The sequence below is a fragment of the Terrapene carolina genome, unplaced genomic scaffold, assembly GCF_002925995.2.
Source record: "Terrapene carolina triunguis isolate 2854851 unplaced genomic scaffold, T_m_triunguis-2.0 Scaffold35098, whole genome shotgun sequence".
In the NCBI taxonomy this organism is placed as follows: Eukaryota; Metazoa; Chordata; order Testudines; family Emydidae; genus Terrapene; species Terrapene triunguis.
The window spans coordinates 13,893,929-13,909,870 of NW_020699449.1; the positions used below are offsets into that span (position 1 = coordinate 13,893,929).

The 15,942-nt window shown below is 51.1% G+C and overlaps 1 protein-coding gene across 1 annotated transcript in view; it reads left to right on the forward strand.

Annotated features, from left to right (window-relative positions):
- Positions 1-1,335: 1,335 nt before the first annotated feature.
- LOC112111161 (FERM and PDZ domain-containing protein 1) overlaps positions 1,336-15,942 on the forward strand; it is a 29,258-nt gene continuing 14,651 nt past the window's right edge. Inside the window, exons 1-5 of the mRNA XM_026646483.1 lie at positions 1,336-1,398; positions 7,726-7,883; positions 10,042-10,144; positions 11,716-11,761; positions 14,928-15,035. Coding sequence (XP_026502268.1) covers positions 1,355-1,398; positions 7,726-7,883; positions 10,042-10,144; positions 11,716-11,761; positions 14,928-15,035 — 459 coding nt within the window. The 5' untranslated portion in view covers positions 1,336-1,354. The remainder of the gene's footprint in view (positions 1,399-7,725; positions 7,884-10,041; positions 10,145-11,715; positions 11,762-14,927; positions 15,036-15,942) is intronic.

The window sequence follows — 15,942 nt, forward strand, 5'->3', positions numbered from 1 at the left end:
TCGATCTATTGGGGATCGATTTATCGCGTCTCATCTAGATGCGATAAATCGGTCCCCGCCGCGCTTCCCGTCGACTCTGGAACTCCACCAGGGCGAGAGGCGGAAGCGGAGTCAACGGGGGAGCCGCGGCCATCGATCCCGCGCCATGAGGAAAGTCGAAATAAGATACGTCGACTTCAGCTACGCTATTCTCGTAGCTGAAGTTGCGTATCTTATATCGCCCCCCGCCCCCCCAGTGTAGACCAGCCCTTGGTAACACTTTGTTTTATCTAGGGCAGTTTTCAACCTGTGGCCAGTGGACCCCTGGGGTCCGCAGACTATGTCTAAGATATCCCAAGGGGTCCACACCTCCATTCGAAATTTTTTAGGGATCTGCAAATGAAAAAAGGTTGAAAACCACCGATCTACGGCACCAATTTGTGGGTTCATACAAAGTAATTGATCTCTTTCCATGTGTCCCTACATTATCAAGTAGGTCACATTTTGAGCATAGACTGCATAATACCTCTGTTTAAAAATACATGAGCAGTATTCTCAACCCCAAGCATTCGGAAAGTGAGTTGGGGTCTCCCAAGATCATGAGCTTTGAAAAATAATAAAGGCTGGGTCTTTTTTATTGTTACCGGCTGGTATTGGAGGCACTGGGGCTTTGTGTTCTCTAGCTTTTCTCTGCAACAATGAGGGCTAGAAACTTAATTTAAAACAAAATGAAAGTTGAGAGTCTCGTGTAGTCACACGAATCCAGGGGAGATGAGATTTGTGATAAAACCATGGGAGTGAGCAACTGCATAGGGCCAAATCCTGCCTCCCAGAATATGTGACTCAAGAAGGGGCGCACATGAGATGCGCTAGGCTAAGCTTCCTGCATTCCGACAGACCCCTGTGCAAATTGTTCCTGCTAGTAGCACACATTGTGCACGGGGTGACTTGGTCAGCGCCGTACATGGCCAAACGTGCAGCCCATGCCCCTGATTCCCCTGCAGCTGGCTGGAACACCCGACCCCAGGTTCTGTGCAACAGTTCCCAGGTTCTGGCCCGTTCAATGGAAATGCCTTTACAAGAAACGTCCCTGCGTTGTAGAAGGGATGTCGACACTCATGCTTCAGGGCTCCACTAGCAGCCTGGGCCTAGGGGTACACCTCCCTGTATGGGAAGGTAATCCCATAACTGTCTAGAGCAGGGTTTGTTGCATCTGGTACTGGCTTTTGTCCGAGACAGGCACTGGACCGCTGGTCTGATCCAGTCTGGTGATTCCCATGTCCCTAAGTGTGTAATAACCTCTGTCTTCTTCAGGTAAATGGAAGATCTGGAGACTAACTTATTCCAAACACGCAAAGCCCGTAGAATAGAACAAATGGTAGCAAGATGGCTCCGTCGATCTCGGGATAGCATATCCAGGTAAATACATTTTCATGCACAGGATCTTTACTATTCGGATGCTGAACAAACTGGTTTCCAGAAAGTTAGGGAAGGTCTGAGACCTCGGGTCTGACCCCTCCCTTTGTTCCTTTCGGGAAACATGAATTCCATATGTTCTAGAACGTAACATGCATTACATTTTTAAGCAGCCCAAAGCTAATTACTGTGGGCCAGATGCTACATTTACACGGTGGGTAGCGCCTTGCTACACAGTCCATCTCACTGTAATTGGTAGGATTATGTGTGGAATAATGAACTACCCAGCCTGGAATGCGGGTGGCCAGGTTTGGCCCTGTATCAACTGGTTTCTATTTCTCTTTGCTGTGTGCCATTTCTGTGTTATTTTAGGGTCAGATGATGGCACTCTGACTGATGTGCAGTAGCATTGTACGCAGTGAGCAGCCTGGCCTATAGCTTCTTTGCTCTCACCTGAGCTTTCTTATATGTTCCCTAGCTGCTAACATGATGTGTCACATCTAACATGAGATTATTAATAGAGATGAGCCAATAATGGATTTTTTGGTTTACTGACAAATTGGGCGGGGGGGGAATTGTTTTGGGTCAAACTGAAAATGAAAATGTTTAGGGATTTTCGGTGAATCAAAAAGCTGAAAAACAAAGGCATTTGGGGTCAAACTAAATGTTTGATTTGCTCTGAAACAAAATGCTTCATTTCGAATTATGAGCATTTTTTAATGTTTTTAATAACATTGATGGAAATTTGAAAACCAAGTTATTTCAAACCAAAATGTTTTGACTTTTCAGAATTTGGGGGGGCAGAGAGGATTTGACACAAACATTGGTGAACCAGAGACACATTCGCAAAACGTTTCTGTGTCGATCTGTATTTTTCTCCCAAAAAAGTTTCAGCAGAAAAATGTGCCCAGCTCTTGGGTCACGGGCCCTGTCTCTCCTCTGTCTGTAAACCACCTGGCACGTCTGAGTGCTATAAAATTACAATAACCACGGGTGTATTCTGCCTTTTAAAGGAATTTGTTTTCTAGATTAGTCGTGCCATAATGTGTAACATACCCAACATTTGACGTAAGAGGTCATTCCGATGTTGGGTATACCCTATCGGACTGAATGCCATCAAGATAAGAAGAAATCTGTTAGGCTCTCTCAATCCCTTAGCAAGGCAGAACTGCTCCTTGCATTACATTTTTCCAGCTCTTTGGCCTGTCTAGTTTTAAATGCCCTACACCCGAGGGGAGGAATCTTATCTTAAAATTCCACACTTACCGTACTAATACAGCATTAAAACAGAACAGAATTTGTTCTGTCTCCATAGTCCCAGGCCTCATGGAATGTGCAGCAATGGACCGATAAACCATGCGATGTCACTTAACGCTATTATAGCTTGTCCATTAAGTATTATTTGAAAAGACATAGTGTATCCTTCCTGTCTGGAAAATCTGCTCTAGCTCCCTGGGTTTCACTCTCTCCGCTACTCCCACACCACTCGACAGGGAGCCATCAGCAAAACTCTGCCCGTTTGATAGGGAATGAGGTTGTCAGGTGGTGCGTGCAGGGAGCGGAGGGCGTATTCTGGATCTCTCGGCCGCGCTGGGATGGGCACCGTCCAATCAGACTGCGCAGAATGACTTCTGGAAGCTCTCCCCAGCATGTATCCCTGCTGCAGTTACGCATGCAGCGGGATGCATTAGGGAATGTAGTAGAGTATTTAACTGAAGCTAATCTTCCAGACCATTTTGCCTAAGACCCCCTCTCCAGCCTGTGTTCAGGGCAGAACAGGATGGCTGCAGGGCCTGTGGCTGGGACCTCGAGCGTCTGTCTTCTAGATCACTGCTTCCAATCTGACCCACGTCGCTAGTGGCCACAAATAGTTTCCATCCAACAGCTGTTCAGCAGGTGGCCTGAGCCTAGTGCCCCCTTGTAAATCTCCTTCCCTCATCCACCCCCAAGTCCCTCTTGCACGTGGGTCCCCTTAGTTCCTCCTCCCTTTCCCCACCACTAGGTGGATGGAGGGGATGTTCTGTGTCGGCTCCGGGGACGGGGGTTCCTTCACTCACTGGCCTAGAGCTGAGCCAGCCGCAGAGCAAACAGCCACAGCTGAGCGGGCCGACTGGGAGGGTCTGGAGCTGGGCCAGAGCTGAGACCCCTGCTTAGTATGTCTGGTTCCTGCCACCCCTGGTGTGGAGCAGGGTGTGAGTGGCTAGAGGCACGGGTCTGAAATGGCTCCCATTCCCCAGAGTTTTCTCTGGCTGGCAGGGCTGAACTGGGGCCTCTACTCACCAGGAGCCGGGAGGCCCTTGCTCCCCGGATGGGATTCTCCTGCTAGGGGAGGAGGAGAACCAGGAAAAGGGAGTGACTGAGACACAGCTCCTGGACATAGATGGCTGAGAAGGTTCCTCCCAAGCTTTCCCTTCCATCTGTATTGGTCGCTGCCACCCTCCAGACAAAGTATGCGCTGCCATGTGCATAGCAAGCCTCTTTAGGACGTACCTCTTGTGATGGGTTGTCATCCCCGGGGTGCAGTCTGGGAGCCGTGGGAACCGCTTTGCCCCCCTAACTATATAGCTGGGCTGGTCTCTCTCTCTCTGCTCTGCTGGTGATTCAGCCAGCCTCTCCAGACCCTGTTCTCACCCAACAGGACAGCAGGTGGTGCCACACACCCAATTGAGCTACCTGAGTGCTTTACCTAAGCCACTCAAGGACAGACAGAAGACAACAGCTAATTTTCTAGCTCCCCAGCCTTGCGCCCTTGCTGAAGTATAAACCCAGTATTATACCATCTTGCACTGCACAGGGATTTGTACAATGCAAGCTCATTAATATAGTTCGCTTTCCCCTTGATGTGGGGAAGATATGCAACAGCCTTTGTTTACAGAACTGCGATTTTTCCCAGACACTTCACACAAAACACACTGGTTAAGATAAAACATAAAACAAGTTTATTAACGACAGAGAGAGAGATTTTAAGTGATAGCAAACAGATCAAAGCAGATTACCTAGCAAATAAACAAAAACGCAAAGACTAACATACTAGATAGATAGGGTTTGAATTAGCAATTTCTCACCCTGACTGATGATACAAGCAGCCCACCAAGTTTCCGTACACAGGCTGGAAATCCCTTTAGCCTGGGACCAGCACTTCCCCCAGTTCAGTCTTTGTTCCTCAGGTGTTTCCAGGAGTTCTCTTGTGTGGGGAGTGAGGCCAAGAGATGGTGTCACTCCCCTCCTTGTATAGCTTTTCCATATGGCGGGAACCCTTTGTTCCAAGCTCAGTTCCCAGTCTAGTCTGTGGAAAAATACAGGTATCAAAATGGAGTTTGGTGTCCTGTGGTCTGGTCACATGCCCTTGCATGCCTTGCTGAGTCGTAGCAGCCATTACTCATAGGCTGGCTGAAATGTTCACAGGAAGGCTAAGCTCTTCCATGGGCCATTGGCTTTGCTGATGGGTAGGGCCCTACCAAATTCAAGGTCCATTTTGGTCAATTTCACAACCATAGGATTTTAAAAATTGTAAATTTCAGATATTTAAATCTGAAATTTCACGGTGATGTAATTGTAAGGGTCCTGACCCAAAAAGGAGTTGTCGGGGAGAGGGGTCATAAGGTTATTATGGGGGGGTGCAGTACTGCTACCCTTATTTCTGCGCTGCTGCTGGCGGCAGTGCTGCCTTCAGAGTTCAGCAGCTGGAGAGCGGCAGTTGCTGGCCGGGAGCCCAGCTCTGAAGGCAGAGCCACCGCCAGCAGCAGCGCAGAAGTAAGGGAGGCATGGTATGGTATTGCCCCCTTATTTCTTCACTGCAGCCTTCAGAGCTGGGCCCTCGGTCAGCAGCCGCCACTCTCCAGCTGCCCAGCTCTGAAGGCTGCAGCGCAGAAGTAAGGATGGCATGGTATGGTATTGCCACCCTTATATCTGTGCTGCTGCCAGCGGGGCGCTGCCTTCAGAGTTGGGCGCCTGGCCAATAGCTGCTGCTCTCCGGCTGCCCAGCTGTGAAGGCAGCAGCACAGAAGTAAGGTTGTCAATACCACGGTCCCCCTAAAATAACCTGGCGACCCTACTGCAACTCCCTTTTGGGTGAGGCCCCCCCAATTTGAGAAACGCTGGTCTCCTCCATTCAATCTGAATAGCATAGGTAAAAGCACACAAAAGACCAGATTTCACGGTCTGTGACGCATTTTTCATGGCCGTGAATTCGATAGGGCCCTACTGATGGGCCATCAGCACTGTCCAGCTTCTTCATTGTTGTACTTGATAGGCTAGTTTTGGGGGTTACCCAGAGTAGGCACATTGGAAATACAGACACACAGTCAATATTCATAACTTCAGATACCAAAATGATCCATGCCTACAAATAGGATAATCGTATTCGGCAAATCATAACTTTTCCAATGACACCTCACATGACACCTCTTGTACAAAATGCATCATAATTATGTCATAATCATACCACTATGATGAGTATGGGGTGTAGTGTCACACCTCTGGTCTCCTGGCGATGGATGAAGAGCAGCTTTCCTGACGGACTGTCTGAGATCCATCAGTGCCTTCCAGGCACAAAGCTTCACTGGCACATCTGCAGCCCCAGCAGAGCTAGGACTCAGTCTTGAGTAGCCCCATTCCTATTTTGGAAGAGGACCCAGAAGGCCGTTCGTTTGTCTTGAGGGCTCACTCCCCAACACCATGCTCTGCATGTGCCAGGAAGGCTGACGAGGCGATGGGAGCTGTGGTTCGCTCGGTATGCTAATGTCAGCCCGTTCACTGGCTCCATCTCATCAGAGCCAGCTAGCACACAGAAACACCCTCGCCAGTGACTGAGCCACGGACCTGGGGGCTGGCCGGATGGCCAGGGCTCGTCCCAGATCAGACCAGCAACACTGGCAAAGTGGGCAAAGCGGCCCCAGGAGAGATCAGAGCACCTGTGGCACGTGACTCAGCTTTGCCCTTGGCTCTGTGCTAGGTCCCCACTTACTCCCGGGTGCTTGGGTGGAGGCAGTGGCCAAGGTCGCGTTGTTGTTTCCATCTCTCCTGGGTGAGGGGCGTGCACCCTTTGGGTTCGGACATGGACTTTGCTACCCGTAGGCACACCTTGGTCACCCCCAGGCCAGGCTTTGGTGGTGCATCCTGCACGGGGCATCCCTCCAGGCCCTTTTAAGATTGGGGCTTTGTCTACACAAGAAAGAGTTTGCCAGTGGAGCTATACTCCCTAGCGGAGATGCAGCTTATACCAGCAAAGACGTGCTTTTGCTGGTCTAGTTTATACCAGTTCCCTGAACAAAATAAGCTGTACTAGCAGGAGGACTCTTTTTGTAACTTCATGTACCCAGGGCCACCCGGGGGGGGAGGGGGCAAGTGGGGCAATTTGCCCCGAGAATCCCTTCCCTGGCTACTCACCCAGTGGCGGTCCGGGTCTTCGGCGGCACTTCGGCGGCGGGCCCTTCACTTGCTCCGGGTCTTTGGTGACACTTCGGCGGCGGGTCTTCAGTGCTGCCAAAGACGCGGAGCAAGTGAAGGACCCGCCGCCACCGCCGAAGACTCAGAGCGAATGAAGGACCCGCCGCCGCCGCAGACTCGGAGCGAGTGAAGGACCCGCAGCCGCCGCAGACTCGGCGCGCCGCCCGGTGAGTACAAGCGCCGCAGCGGGTGGCGCCTTTTTCTATGTCCGCTCCCCCGCTCTGCCCCAGGCCCCCTGAATCCTCTGGGCGGCCCTGCATGTACCCTAGGGCTCCTGCCAGCATAGCTCTGTCGGGCAGGGATCACGCCAGACACAGGTATGCTGGAGAAGTTCGTAGCGTTGACCTGGCCTAACGCATCTTCGGAATGTGAATCCACTTAGTAAGCGATGCTTCGTGGCGAGAGCATGTCACACCAGCACTCAGCAGTCTGCACTGGCTCCAGCTGGATTCGGGGTGGCGTTTCAGATGTTGTCTTTGACCCGTATAGCCCTAAACAGTTTGAGACATGGTTGCCTCCCCTCTCTCTGTAGGACACTGCTGTGTGATCAGCCATGGGGCCTGGTCTGACAGGGAGATGGATCTAGCAAGGGGTAGGACAGGCTACCGGGCAAGTCTGTTTTCTTGGGCTTTCCTTGGAGGAGAGGTGTGAGCCAGTCTGAGACAGGACTGCTTCTGCTTCGGGGGCACCATTATTCTCAGTCCGGGATGATGTTTATTTTCAATTCCTCTTGCACGTGTTCAATATTTGTAAAAGCCCCACCGCATTTTAAAAAAGCGGCGGTAACCGCATGGACAGGGTTCCATGTCCTCGTAGAAATCATCAGTGCGTCAATGTCTGCTAATCCTCAGCTTTTTCTTTCCCCCTTATCCAAATGCTCAGGGGCAGATCTTCAGTAGTGGATGTCCCATCTGACGGCCTTAATCAGCCAGTAACGCGGGTGAAGCTCACAGTCACCGTACACAAGGATTTGCTTCTCGGTCACTATGGCTTTGAGATTTCACCCAACCCTCCTCCTACTATCACATCAGTTGCTGCAGGTAGGAATCGTCCTTTCCCCTCCTGCCCCCACCCCGGCATACGTGCCTGGGGGAAGCTGCCTGGGGGCCGTGAACAGCTGGCAGGATTCCACGCTGACGCACCCCTCAATAAGGCTGATCGGGTTATGTCCATTTCTAGCAAGGAACTGGCCTGAGATGAGAAGCTTGGATCTGGATCTGAACTTTTCCAGGACTTAGTGGGCTTTGGCTCTAGCCTTTCTCTCTTTATAATGGTGGTAGAAGCGGTGTTCCCAGGAGAGCTCCGAATGTGTAGCCTCATGCTTCCTAGAGTCAGAGAGTTTAAAGCCAGGAGGGACAACCAGATTATCCAGTCTGACGTGTCTCTGGGAGGCCACTAACGCTACCCAGCACCCGTACACCAAACCCTCTGCCCCTTGGCAGAGCTTACTACGGAACAGTCTGGTTCTGCGGAGAGAGGTCTCTCCCACTTCAAACCAGTGATTCAGGAGCATGTTCTGCTAATCCGCTGCTTGGACTAGCTGAATTAGTAATTTCTCACCTTAAACCATCTATAGTTCAGTACTTTGAAGCAGATTCATTGACAGGGTGCTAGAATTATCCTTAACCACAGGCATAGTGAATTCAGGGTTCAAGCGAAACTTAAAAAAAAATCTATGCTTGTTAAGGGCTGGAAATACACAGCTGCAGCACCCACATAGCTTTATTTTGCCCTGGAGTGCCATCCTCAGGGGGGAACAAACAGTGTCTTTAAAACTGTTTCATCTAATATGGGCCCACAAATGCCGTAGTCATAATTCTGTGGCCCTTGCGTGGTGTCATCAGAGGGCAGAGTTAAGGTTATTTGGTGCCCTGCAGACCTTAGCAAGTTTGGAGTTCTCCTAAGTTTAACTGTGACTCATGTACAATCGTAAGAAATACTTCTTAAATCTAAACAGACTGGGTGCACTGGGTCCTGCTGGGTTTGCTTTGAGGGTGAATCAGTGGAATGCCCTTCTTCATCCTTTCTTTCACCTCTCCCACCCTTCCCGCTCTCGTCCAGTGTTCATGGGGAAGGGCCTTGTCGCGGCCACACCGCTTTTCACTAATGCTTCCCTCCACCATTTTTCCCAGCCCAGCCCTGCTCCTTCTCCTGCTGGCATTCCCCTGATATCCCAGGCACGGTCTCCGATGGATCCTTCCAGCCCTGGGTGCTGGATCAGCCTTTGTCAGGGGCTGGGTAGTTCGTCCAACTGAACAAAGTTGGGTGTAGGAGTCACTGTCACCGGGCCTCCCTGAGTCCCCCTCCTCCAGAGGCCTCAACCAAGAGCAGCCAAGAAGGGCTGGGAAGGGTGAGTGAGCCCCTACCTTTAGCATCCCCCCTGAAGCCGGAGGAAGCCACATGGGAACATAGTCCCAGCTTTCATGGAGCCTGGTGTCCAACCACCCTGGGCGCAGAGCTGGGTTTGACACCGGTGGCACCAAGCTGGGTTTGTTTTAATAGCGTTTGTTCCTCTTCACCTCGCTGATCGTGCCCCAGGCTGTGCCGCTCCATGACTCTTACCCCTCCCATCTATCCCTGCCACATCTCCTTCCCCCATCCGTCTGCATTCCCCTCCTCTGCCTGTGCCCCATCTCTACCTCCCTGCGTTGCCCTCACAAATCCATGCCGCACCTCCAATCCTTCCTTTGCCACCCCTTTCCTCAGGTGACCTCTCTCCCACCCCACCCACCCTGCTGTCAGCGCCACCCCATGTTAGCTCCCTTCCCCTGGTTCCTCTGCAATGCACATGCATGTTCTGGGCCTGAGCCAAAGCCCCCAGAAGTCACTGGGAGCTGTTCTGCTGACATCAGTGGGCTTTGGATTAGACCCTTTGATTTCTGCGGCAAGTCATAGACCCTGAGACCAGAAGGGACCATTGTGAATGGGTTACTAGGGTTATTAACTCTGGCTGTTAACTGTAGTTGGGGCTATTGACTGGGTTGAGTGGTGACTCCGTTTTGAGTCACCACTCAACCCAGTCAGTAGCGTAAGTCTTCAGTTGTGGGGGGGATGGAGAGAGAGTTTGTTCTCACCATCTGGGGCTGGAAAACCAAATGTAGATGCTCCACTGAATAGCAGTGCCTACAGTTGTGATCTGCACAAGCCATAGGGAAGCTGTTCTGAGCAAGTAGCTGACCAGCTGCTGATCTCTGCTAGGAAGCACAGCCGACGGGAAGCTGCTGCCCGGCGATCATATCCTCACGATAAACAACGAAGCTGTGGAGGACATTTCTATTGAGCAGGCAGCTGATCTGTTAAGGTAGGATCCTGTGGATGGTACTGCCCGCTCCTGGAAACCAAAAGGGCAGATGGAGATTTAAGAGCGAAGCTCTAGAACGCCAAACCCGCGGCTGCCTGGCAGCAATCGCAGCCCTGGCTTGTCACAGTGGAAATCCCACCGGTCGTTTCATAGCGAGTGCATCAGCCACAAGAGAGGGCTGTTTCTCTGTGAGTCTGAACACAGCTGTGCAAGAGAAACGCTCGTTTCCCGCGAATCTCTCTCTCATGTTATGAGGGTTAGGATAGTGCTGAACCCAGCCCCCCCCAGATCAGAGCCTCGTTCTGCTGCATGCAGTCACACCGTCACTCTGTGAAGAGTGAATGTGTTAAGGTATCCCCCGTATAGTCACCGTTGCCTGTGGCTGTGGAAACTGCTTGGTGCTCCTGTCTGGGCGGCTCGTTGGCTGCAGAGACTGAACGTGGGGCCTCTGGTTCTAGAAATATGATCATACAATCCTAGAATATCAGGGTTGGAAGGGACCTCAGAGGGTCATCTAGTCCAACCCCCTGGTCAAAGCAGGACCAATCCCCAGACAGATTTTTACCCCAGATCCCTAAATGGCCCCCTCCAGGATTGAACTCACAACCCTGGGTTTAGCAGGCTAATGCTCAAACCACTGAGCTATCCCTCCCCCCAATATGAACTGCTGCTGCCGCCACTGCCGCCCACACTGGAGGACTAGTTACGGGTTAACCAAGGCTGTAAAACAGGCTCATCAACCTTTCTCTGTGGCCCAGCCACCACTAGAGGGGGACAGGGCTCCACACTGAGCGGGCGTGGGTTACACTCTTGATTTTAAAAACTCATTAATGGTCAATGTCGCTGGCATGCCAGCTAATGTTAACGTAATTTCCTCAACAGAGCTGGTCAGAAAACAGAATTTCTGTTCCATGAGAAATTGACATTTGGGGGGGTGAAAAATTGTTCCAAATTGAAACAAAAAGCTGAAATTTCCCATGGAACAAAAATTCCCAAAAACGTTGATTCCGGACCATGGAAATGTTTCATTTTGATAATGTCCAAACTTTATAATATGTAAAATATTCAATATAATTTACTATATTTAATGCATATGTGATAGATTCGATTTAATATAAATCAAAGTCCAAATGAAATTGATCAAAACAAAGTCAAGATGAAATGTTTTTACCTTCCTGAAACGGAACGTTTCTAAATTGTCACAACGAAACGAGAAAGTTACAGTTTTGTCAAAGTTGACACATTCCCAGAACTTTTCAGTTTTGGCGAAACTCCATCTTCCAATCTGACGGAAAACTCTTCCACCCAACGTTTTTCAACCAGCTCTACTCCTAGCAGCGAAAGCATCTTTCTATTTAAGGTAGCCTGCGCTGGGTGGAACAGAGTGGAAACCCCATCAGCCTTCTCTGTGACCATTGCCAAGCCAGTGCTCCTCCCTCCCGCCCCGAGAGCTGGTAAAACAGAAACATGCAGGGGGCAGTATATGCTATACATTACTGGAATTGGTTCTTAGTCTGAAGGCAGTGTTTTGCTTACTGCTATGCTCGGCTAATTGTATTTGTCTATTACAGGGAACCCGAAGACTCTCTCCTTCTTACTGTTCTGCGATGCACTTCGGTAAATTGAATTTCTCTAACCCTTTCACTAGCACTGCTCCTTTGCAACAGGACGTTGGCCCTAGGATGGGTAACAGGGCTGGGCCCACAAGTGGGGGAACGTACAGGGGCGCCTCGAGAATGACTGGCCCGTTTCAGAGCACAGCGAGGCTGGGTGTGTAGTGTTGAGTGGTATATCAAAAGAGCTGTTACTCATTCCAGCGCACACAGCTCTACACGCACCTCTTTGGGGCCTGGGGCTGCCCTGGGTGAGTTATTCCAGCAGCATTTCCTCACAGTTCTTCTGTTTGGGGGCAGTGTTGGGGGATCATCCCCCAGCCCTGCTGGCCTCAGGAGAGCTGCCAGAGGTAAGGGCCCCTCTGCAGAGAGCCACAGGCCTCCGCGTTGCTGCTGAATCCCCGCAGTCCGATTTCCTGGCTCCTTGGCAACGGGGCTGGGACGTCATGGGCTCTCTCCCAGCGACTGCCCCAGAGCTCCCACGCAGGTGACGGGGTCCCAGGGCAGCATTAACGTGCACTGGGGAGTCACGTGGATTTTGGGGGCGGGATGCTGCTGTGCCCACCCCCTGCAGGGCCCCAAGAGCCACGGAGACGTGTGTTGGAGAGAGCTGGTGCAGGGGACGCGGGAGTGCCTTAGAGCTGACGCTCCATGTGCTTGTCCTGGAGTTAGGAGCTGGGGCCGTGTTTGTTGTCTTGAATGGCAAGCCGGCACTTGTGCGCTCGCAGTAACGTTCCTGAACCAGAAAAGGCTGCCAAGGTCTTGCGATCTCCCTGCGTCCAGGGGGCAGAGAAAAATGTCTGTCTGAAGATCCTGGCACTTCTGAGATGAGCCTGATTTTTTTTTTTTTTTTTTTACACCTGGGTTAAGCCTAAACTCAGATCTCCCTGGGACGTGATCTTCTCTTCTTGCTACGTCCCAGTCCCTGACTGCCAGGGGAGGTCCTGCTGTCCTGCAGCGAGTGCTCGGCTGTGCAATCAGGGAGCTCCATAGTGGGACCCTGTGGCCAGGTGCCCTGTCACTGAATGCTACTTTAAAGCTATCGCGGTGGTCAAGCTGCTTTTTTTGAACCTATTGGTTCAATTTAAAGGTTAGTCCTTGCTGTCCGGGCGCTGCGTGATCGTCCATCGCAGCCTAAGGAGACGTCTCCTTGGAAAAGTGAATTCCTGAAGTGCATGTTGCCGTTGGTTGTCTGGCCAATCTCAGATCTCGCTACGTTCAGCTGCTAAACCTCCTACCTTGTTTTCCCCTTCTACGGGGTGGTTCTGTGACTCACGCCTCCCCCTCCCCCCCAGCCCCGAATCAGGAAGTTGGCTCTCACGCACTGTGTCTTCCTCCTTCCATTAAGGCTGAAGCTGTGTAGTACCCAGGCCTTAGGAAGAGAACTGAAGTGTTCTGTTAGAACCTTTGCGCTTATGGCGGATTCGTTTATTATGAGGAAATCTGGAAGGACGGACTGCCTCCCAGGATCGATTGACAGACGTACTAAAGCAGAGCTGCAAAGCAAGGACAAAATTGGGATTGTGCCTTTTATGGCTTCCGATGATGTATGAAGATGGCCTGAAGCGTTTGGGGGGTGGAGGTTATGTTTTTAAAAGAATCTTAGAAGTATAAAGTGTGTCAGGTCTCCTTTTCCCTGGATTTGCTGGCATCGTCCCTAGAGCTCTCAGACTCCGAATGTGAGGTTTCTCGGGCCTTTCCTGAAGATGTGATGGGGACGGAGTCTTTTATCAGACTTTTTTCTCCCCCGTGTTTCTCGGGTGGTTGTTACACAGGCATTAAGCAGGCTGAGTACACAGTCACTCCCCGCTCAGTTAATCTTCCAGGGCTTTGACTGGCTGTGGCGTCTTGCAAGAAAAATGGGGCAGACAAGACCTGAGCGCTTAACTTGTAAAACCAAGCAAAGGGAAATAATCCCTTTTTGAAAGAGAGAAGTGCGGAGAAAGGGACGGGAAAGGTCTCGCAGGCCTTCACGCATCAGAAAGAGGCAACTAAGGCACAAACCCATTTTTGTTTTTCCTTTGCAGGTCACTTTAAGGACTCCTGCAAATACCCAAGATCAGCGTTGGCTAGTTGGGGCAGGCACTCGCCCCTAAAAGGCCTGCTGCCTACTGAGCGGAGAGGTACTGCCCCCGATCACCAGCTACGTAACAGCTCTGCTGGGGCCTCGTCTTTCGCTTGCCCTAGGCACGCTAGAAGTGATGGTGCAGGTCTCTGGGCCTCCACAGATGCACCCTGCAGTGTGTCTGTTCTCGTTCCCTGGCAGGACGCTATACAGGTCCCATCGGGATAGAGAATTACCTTGTTCACTTGGAGAAGAGACTTTTCTCCCCTAAATGTGAATAGCTTTTCTCCAATAAACAAGATCATTCTGTAAAGCACTTACATGTAGTGGGAGTCTCATAGGAACATAGCAGCATCCTGAGAGATTGCTATGCCAGATCAGATCAGTTAGAGGGATGCTAACAGATTACGCCCCCCTTTCACACACTCCAGTGCTTTTAGGAATTGTCACCATGTGAAAGTAAATAAGGTCAGTACTGGTGATTCAGCCTGCAAGTGAATTGTTTATCAGAGATCATATGTGGCACCTAACCAGCTCGCTAGGCTCTCCATAAGCACAAACAACCGCCTCACCCTGGGGCTTGGCTACAGAATATCTGGAACATGGATACGTATGCACCGCTGTGGGCGTGTTCCTAAATGTATGCAACTATCTAAAACCTATGTCAATTTACAGTCTGCTGATTGGCTGTTGTCGAGTAACAGGACATCTTTGTGGTCATGTGACACCTTTGACAAAACCTTTCTAGATCAGTGGTTGCCAGTCACTTCTCAGTGTGCCAGTAACACCAGCCTTATAAAAACCCCCTTCCTGGCGCCCAGTGCTTTAAGGATGAGCCTCTATGGGAGACCCTGGATGCCCCGCAGGGTGAGCCTGGATTAGGGGGCAGCCCAAATTCAATTGCAGGGTGCAGCATGACCAGTGACATGGGAGTCAACGGGCACTGGCTGGCAGCCCTGGGTGTTTCCACTGGTTAGACTGGCCCGGGTTCCCCAAAGGACTGCGAACCCCTGTTCCGGGTCATGGAGACCTCCAGCACGTGTGTCTTGTTCTCACGCTCAGCAGCGGCAGGTCACATTACAAACGCAGCGCTGTTGTTTTTCAGGGTGGTCCTAAGTCGTCATTTCTTACGGCCGAGAAGAGGGCGCGGCTGAAAACGAACCCCGTCAAAGTGCGGTTTGCCGAGGAGGTGCTGGTGAACGGACACACTCAGGTCGGTGCGGTGCTGTATGAAATCGTTCACAAGAGCTGCTCAGGGGCGGTGCTGGCCGGCTCGAACTACGTTGAGCTAAATGGGCGAGCACATGGAGCGCAGTTAGGATGGCGCAGATGCTGCCGAATTACAGAATAGAGTGAGCTCGTTCGACCTGGCATTCCCTTTGTTGTGTTTGGTCGTTTGTCTACACCGCGAGTGGCCAAGGAAAGGCCCAGGATTCAGGTTACTGTATGTTGCTACCTTGAATGCACTGGAAACGGGTGCTGATTCCCGTAGTTCTTCCATGCTGAGGAAGTAACCTCGGTACCTCCTCCTGTCCCGTGGCAACCGCGATCAAGTTTAATGAGTTGTATCGTCTATTGAATTTGGCATCATATGTTTCCTTAAAGGTGTGTTGACAAGTGACCTGATGTAACTGAATTGTGTTTTGTAGCTCTGCTGTAACTTGCCTAAGGATATGTCTACGTTTAGACGGCTACAGCAGCCTAGTGCTTCAGTGTTGACGCTACCTCTGCCTATGGGAGGGGGTCTCCCGTCGGCGTACGTAGTCCACATCCCCCAGAGGCGGTAGGATGGCCCATGGAAGAATTCTGCCTTCCACCTAGCACTGTCTACACTGGGGTTAGGGCAGTATAGCTACATCTCTGGGGGGGTGGGATTTTTCACACCCCCGAGACAAGTAGTTATGCTGATGTAAATTCTCAGTGTGGACCAGTCCTAAGATGTCTGCCGGACTCAGACGTCTGCCTTCCTGATATTTCATTTACAGAAGTATACAGTCGTCCTAGCCTGGCTTGAAATATGAAACGCACTTGGGTAGCTCAGTCGTACAACAACGTTCAGAAACTGTACAATTTCAGGCAACTCGATACGTACCGAGTATGCAGCATGTCTGTATCGCCAT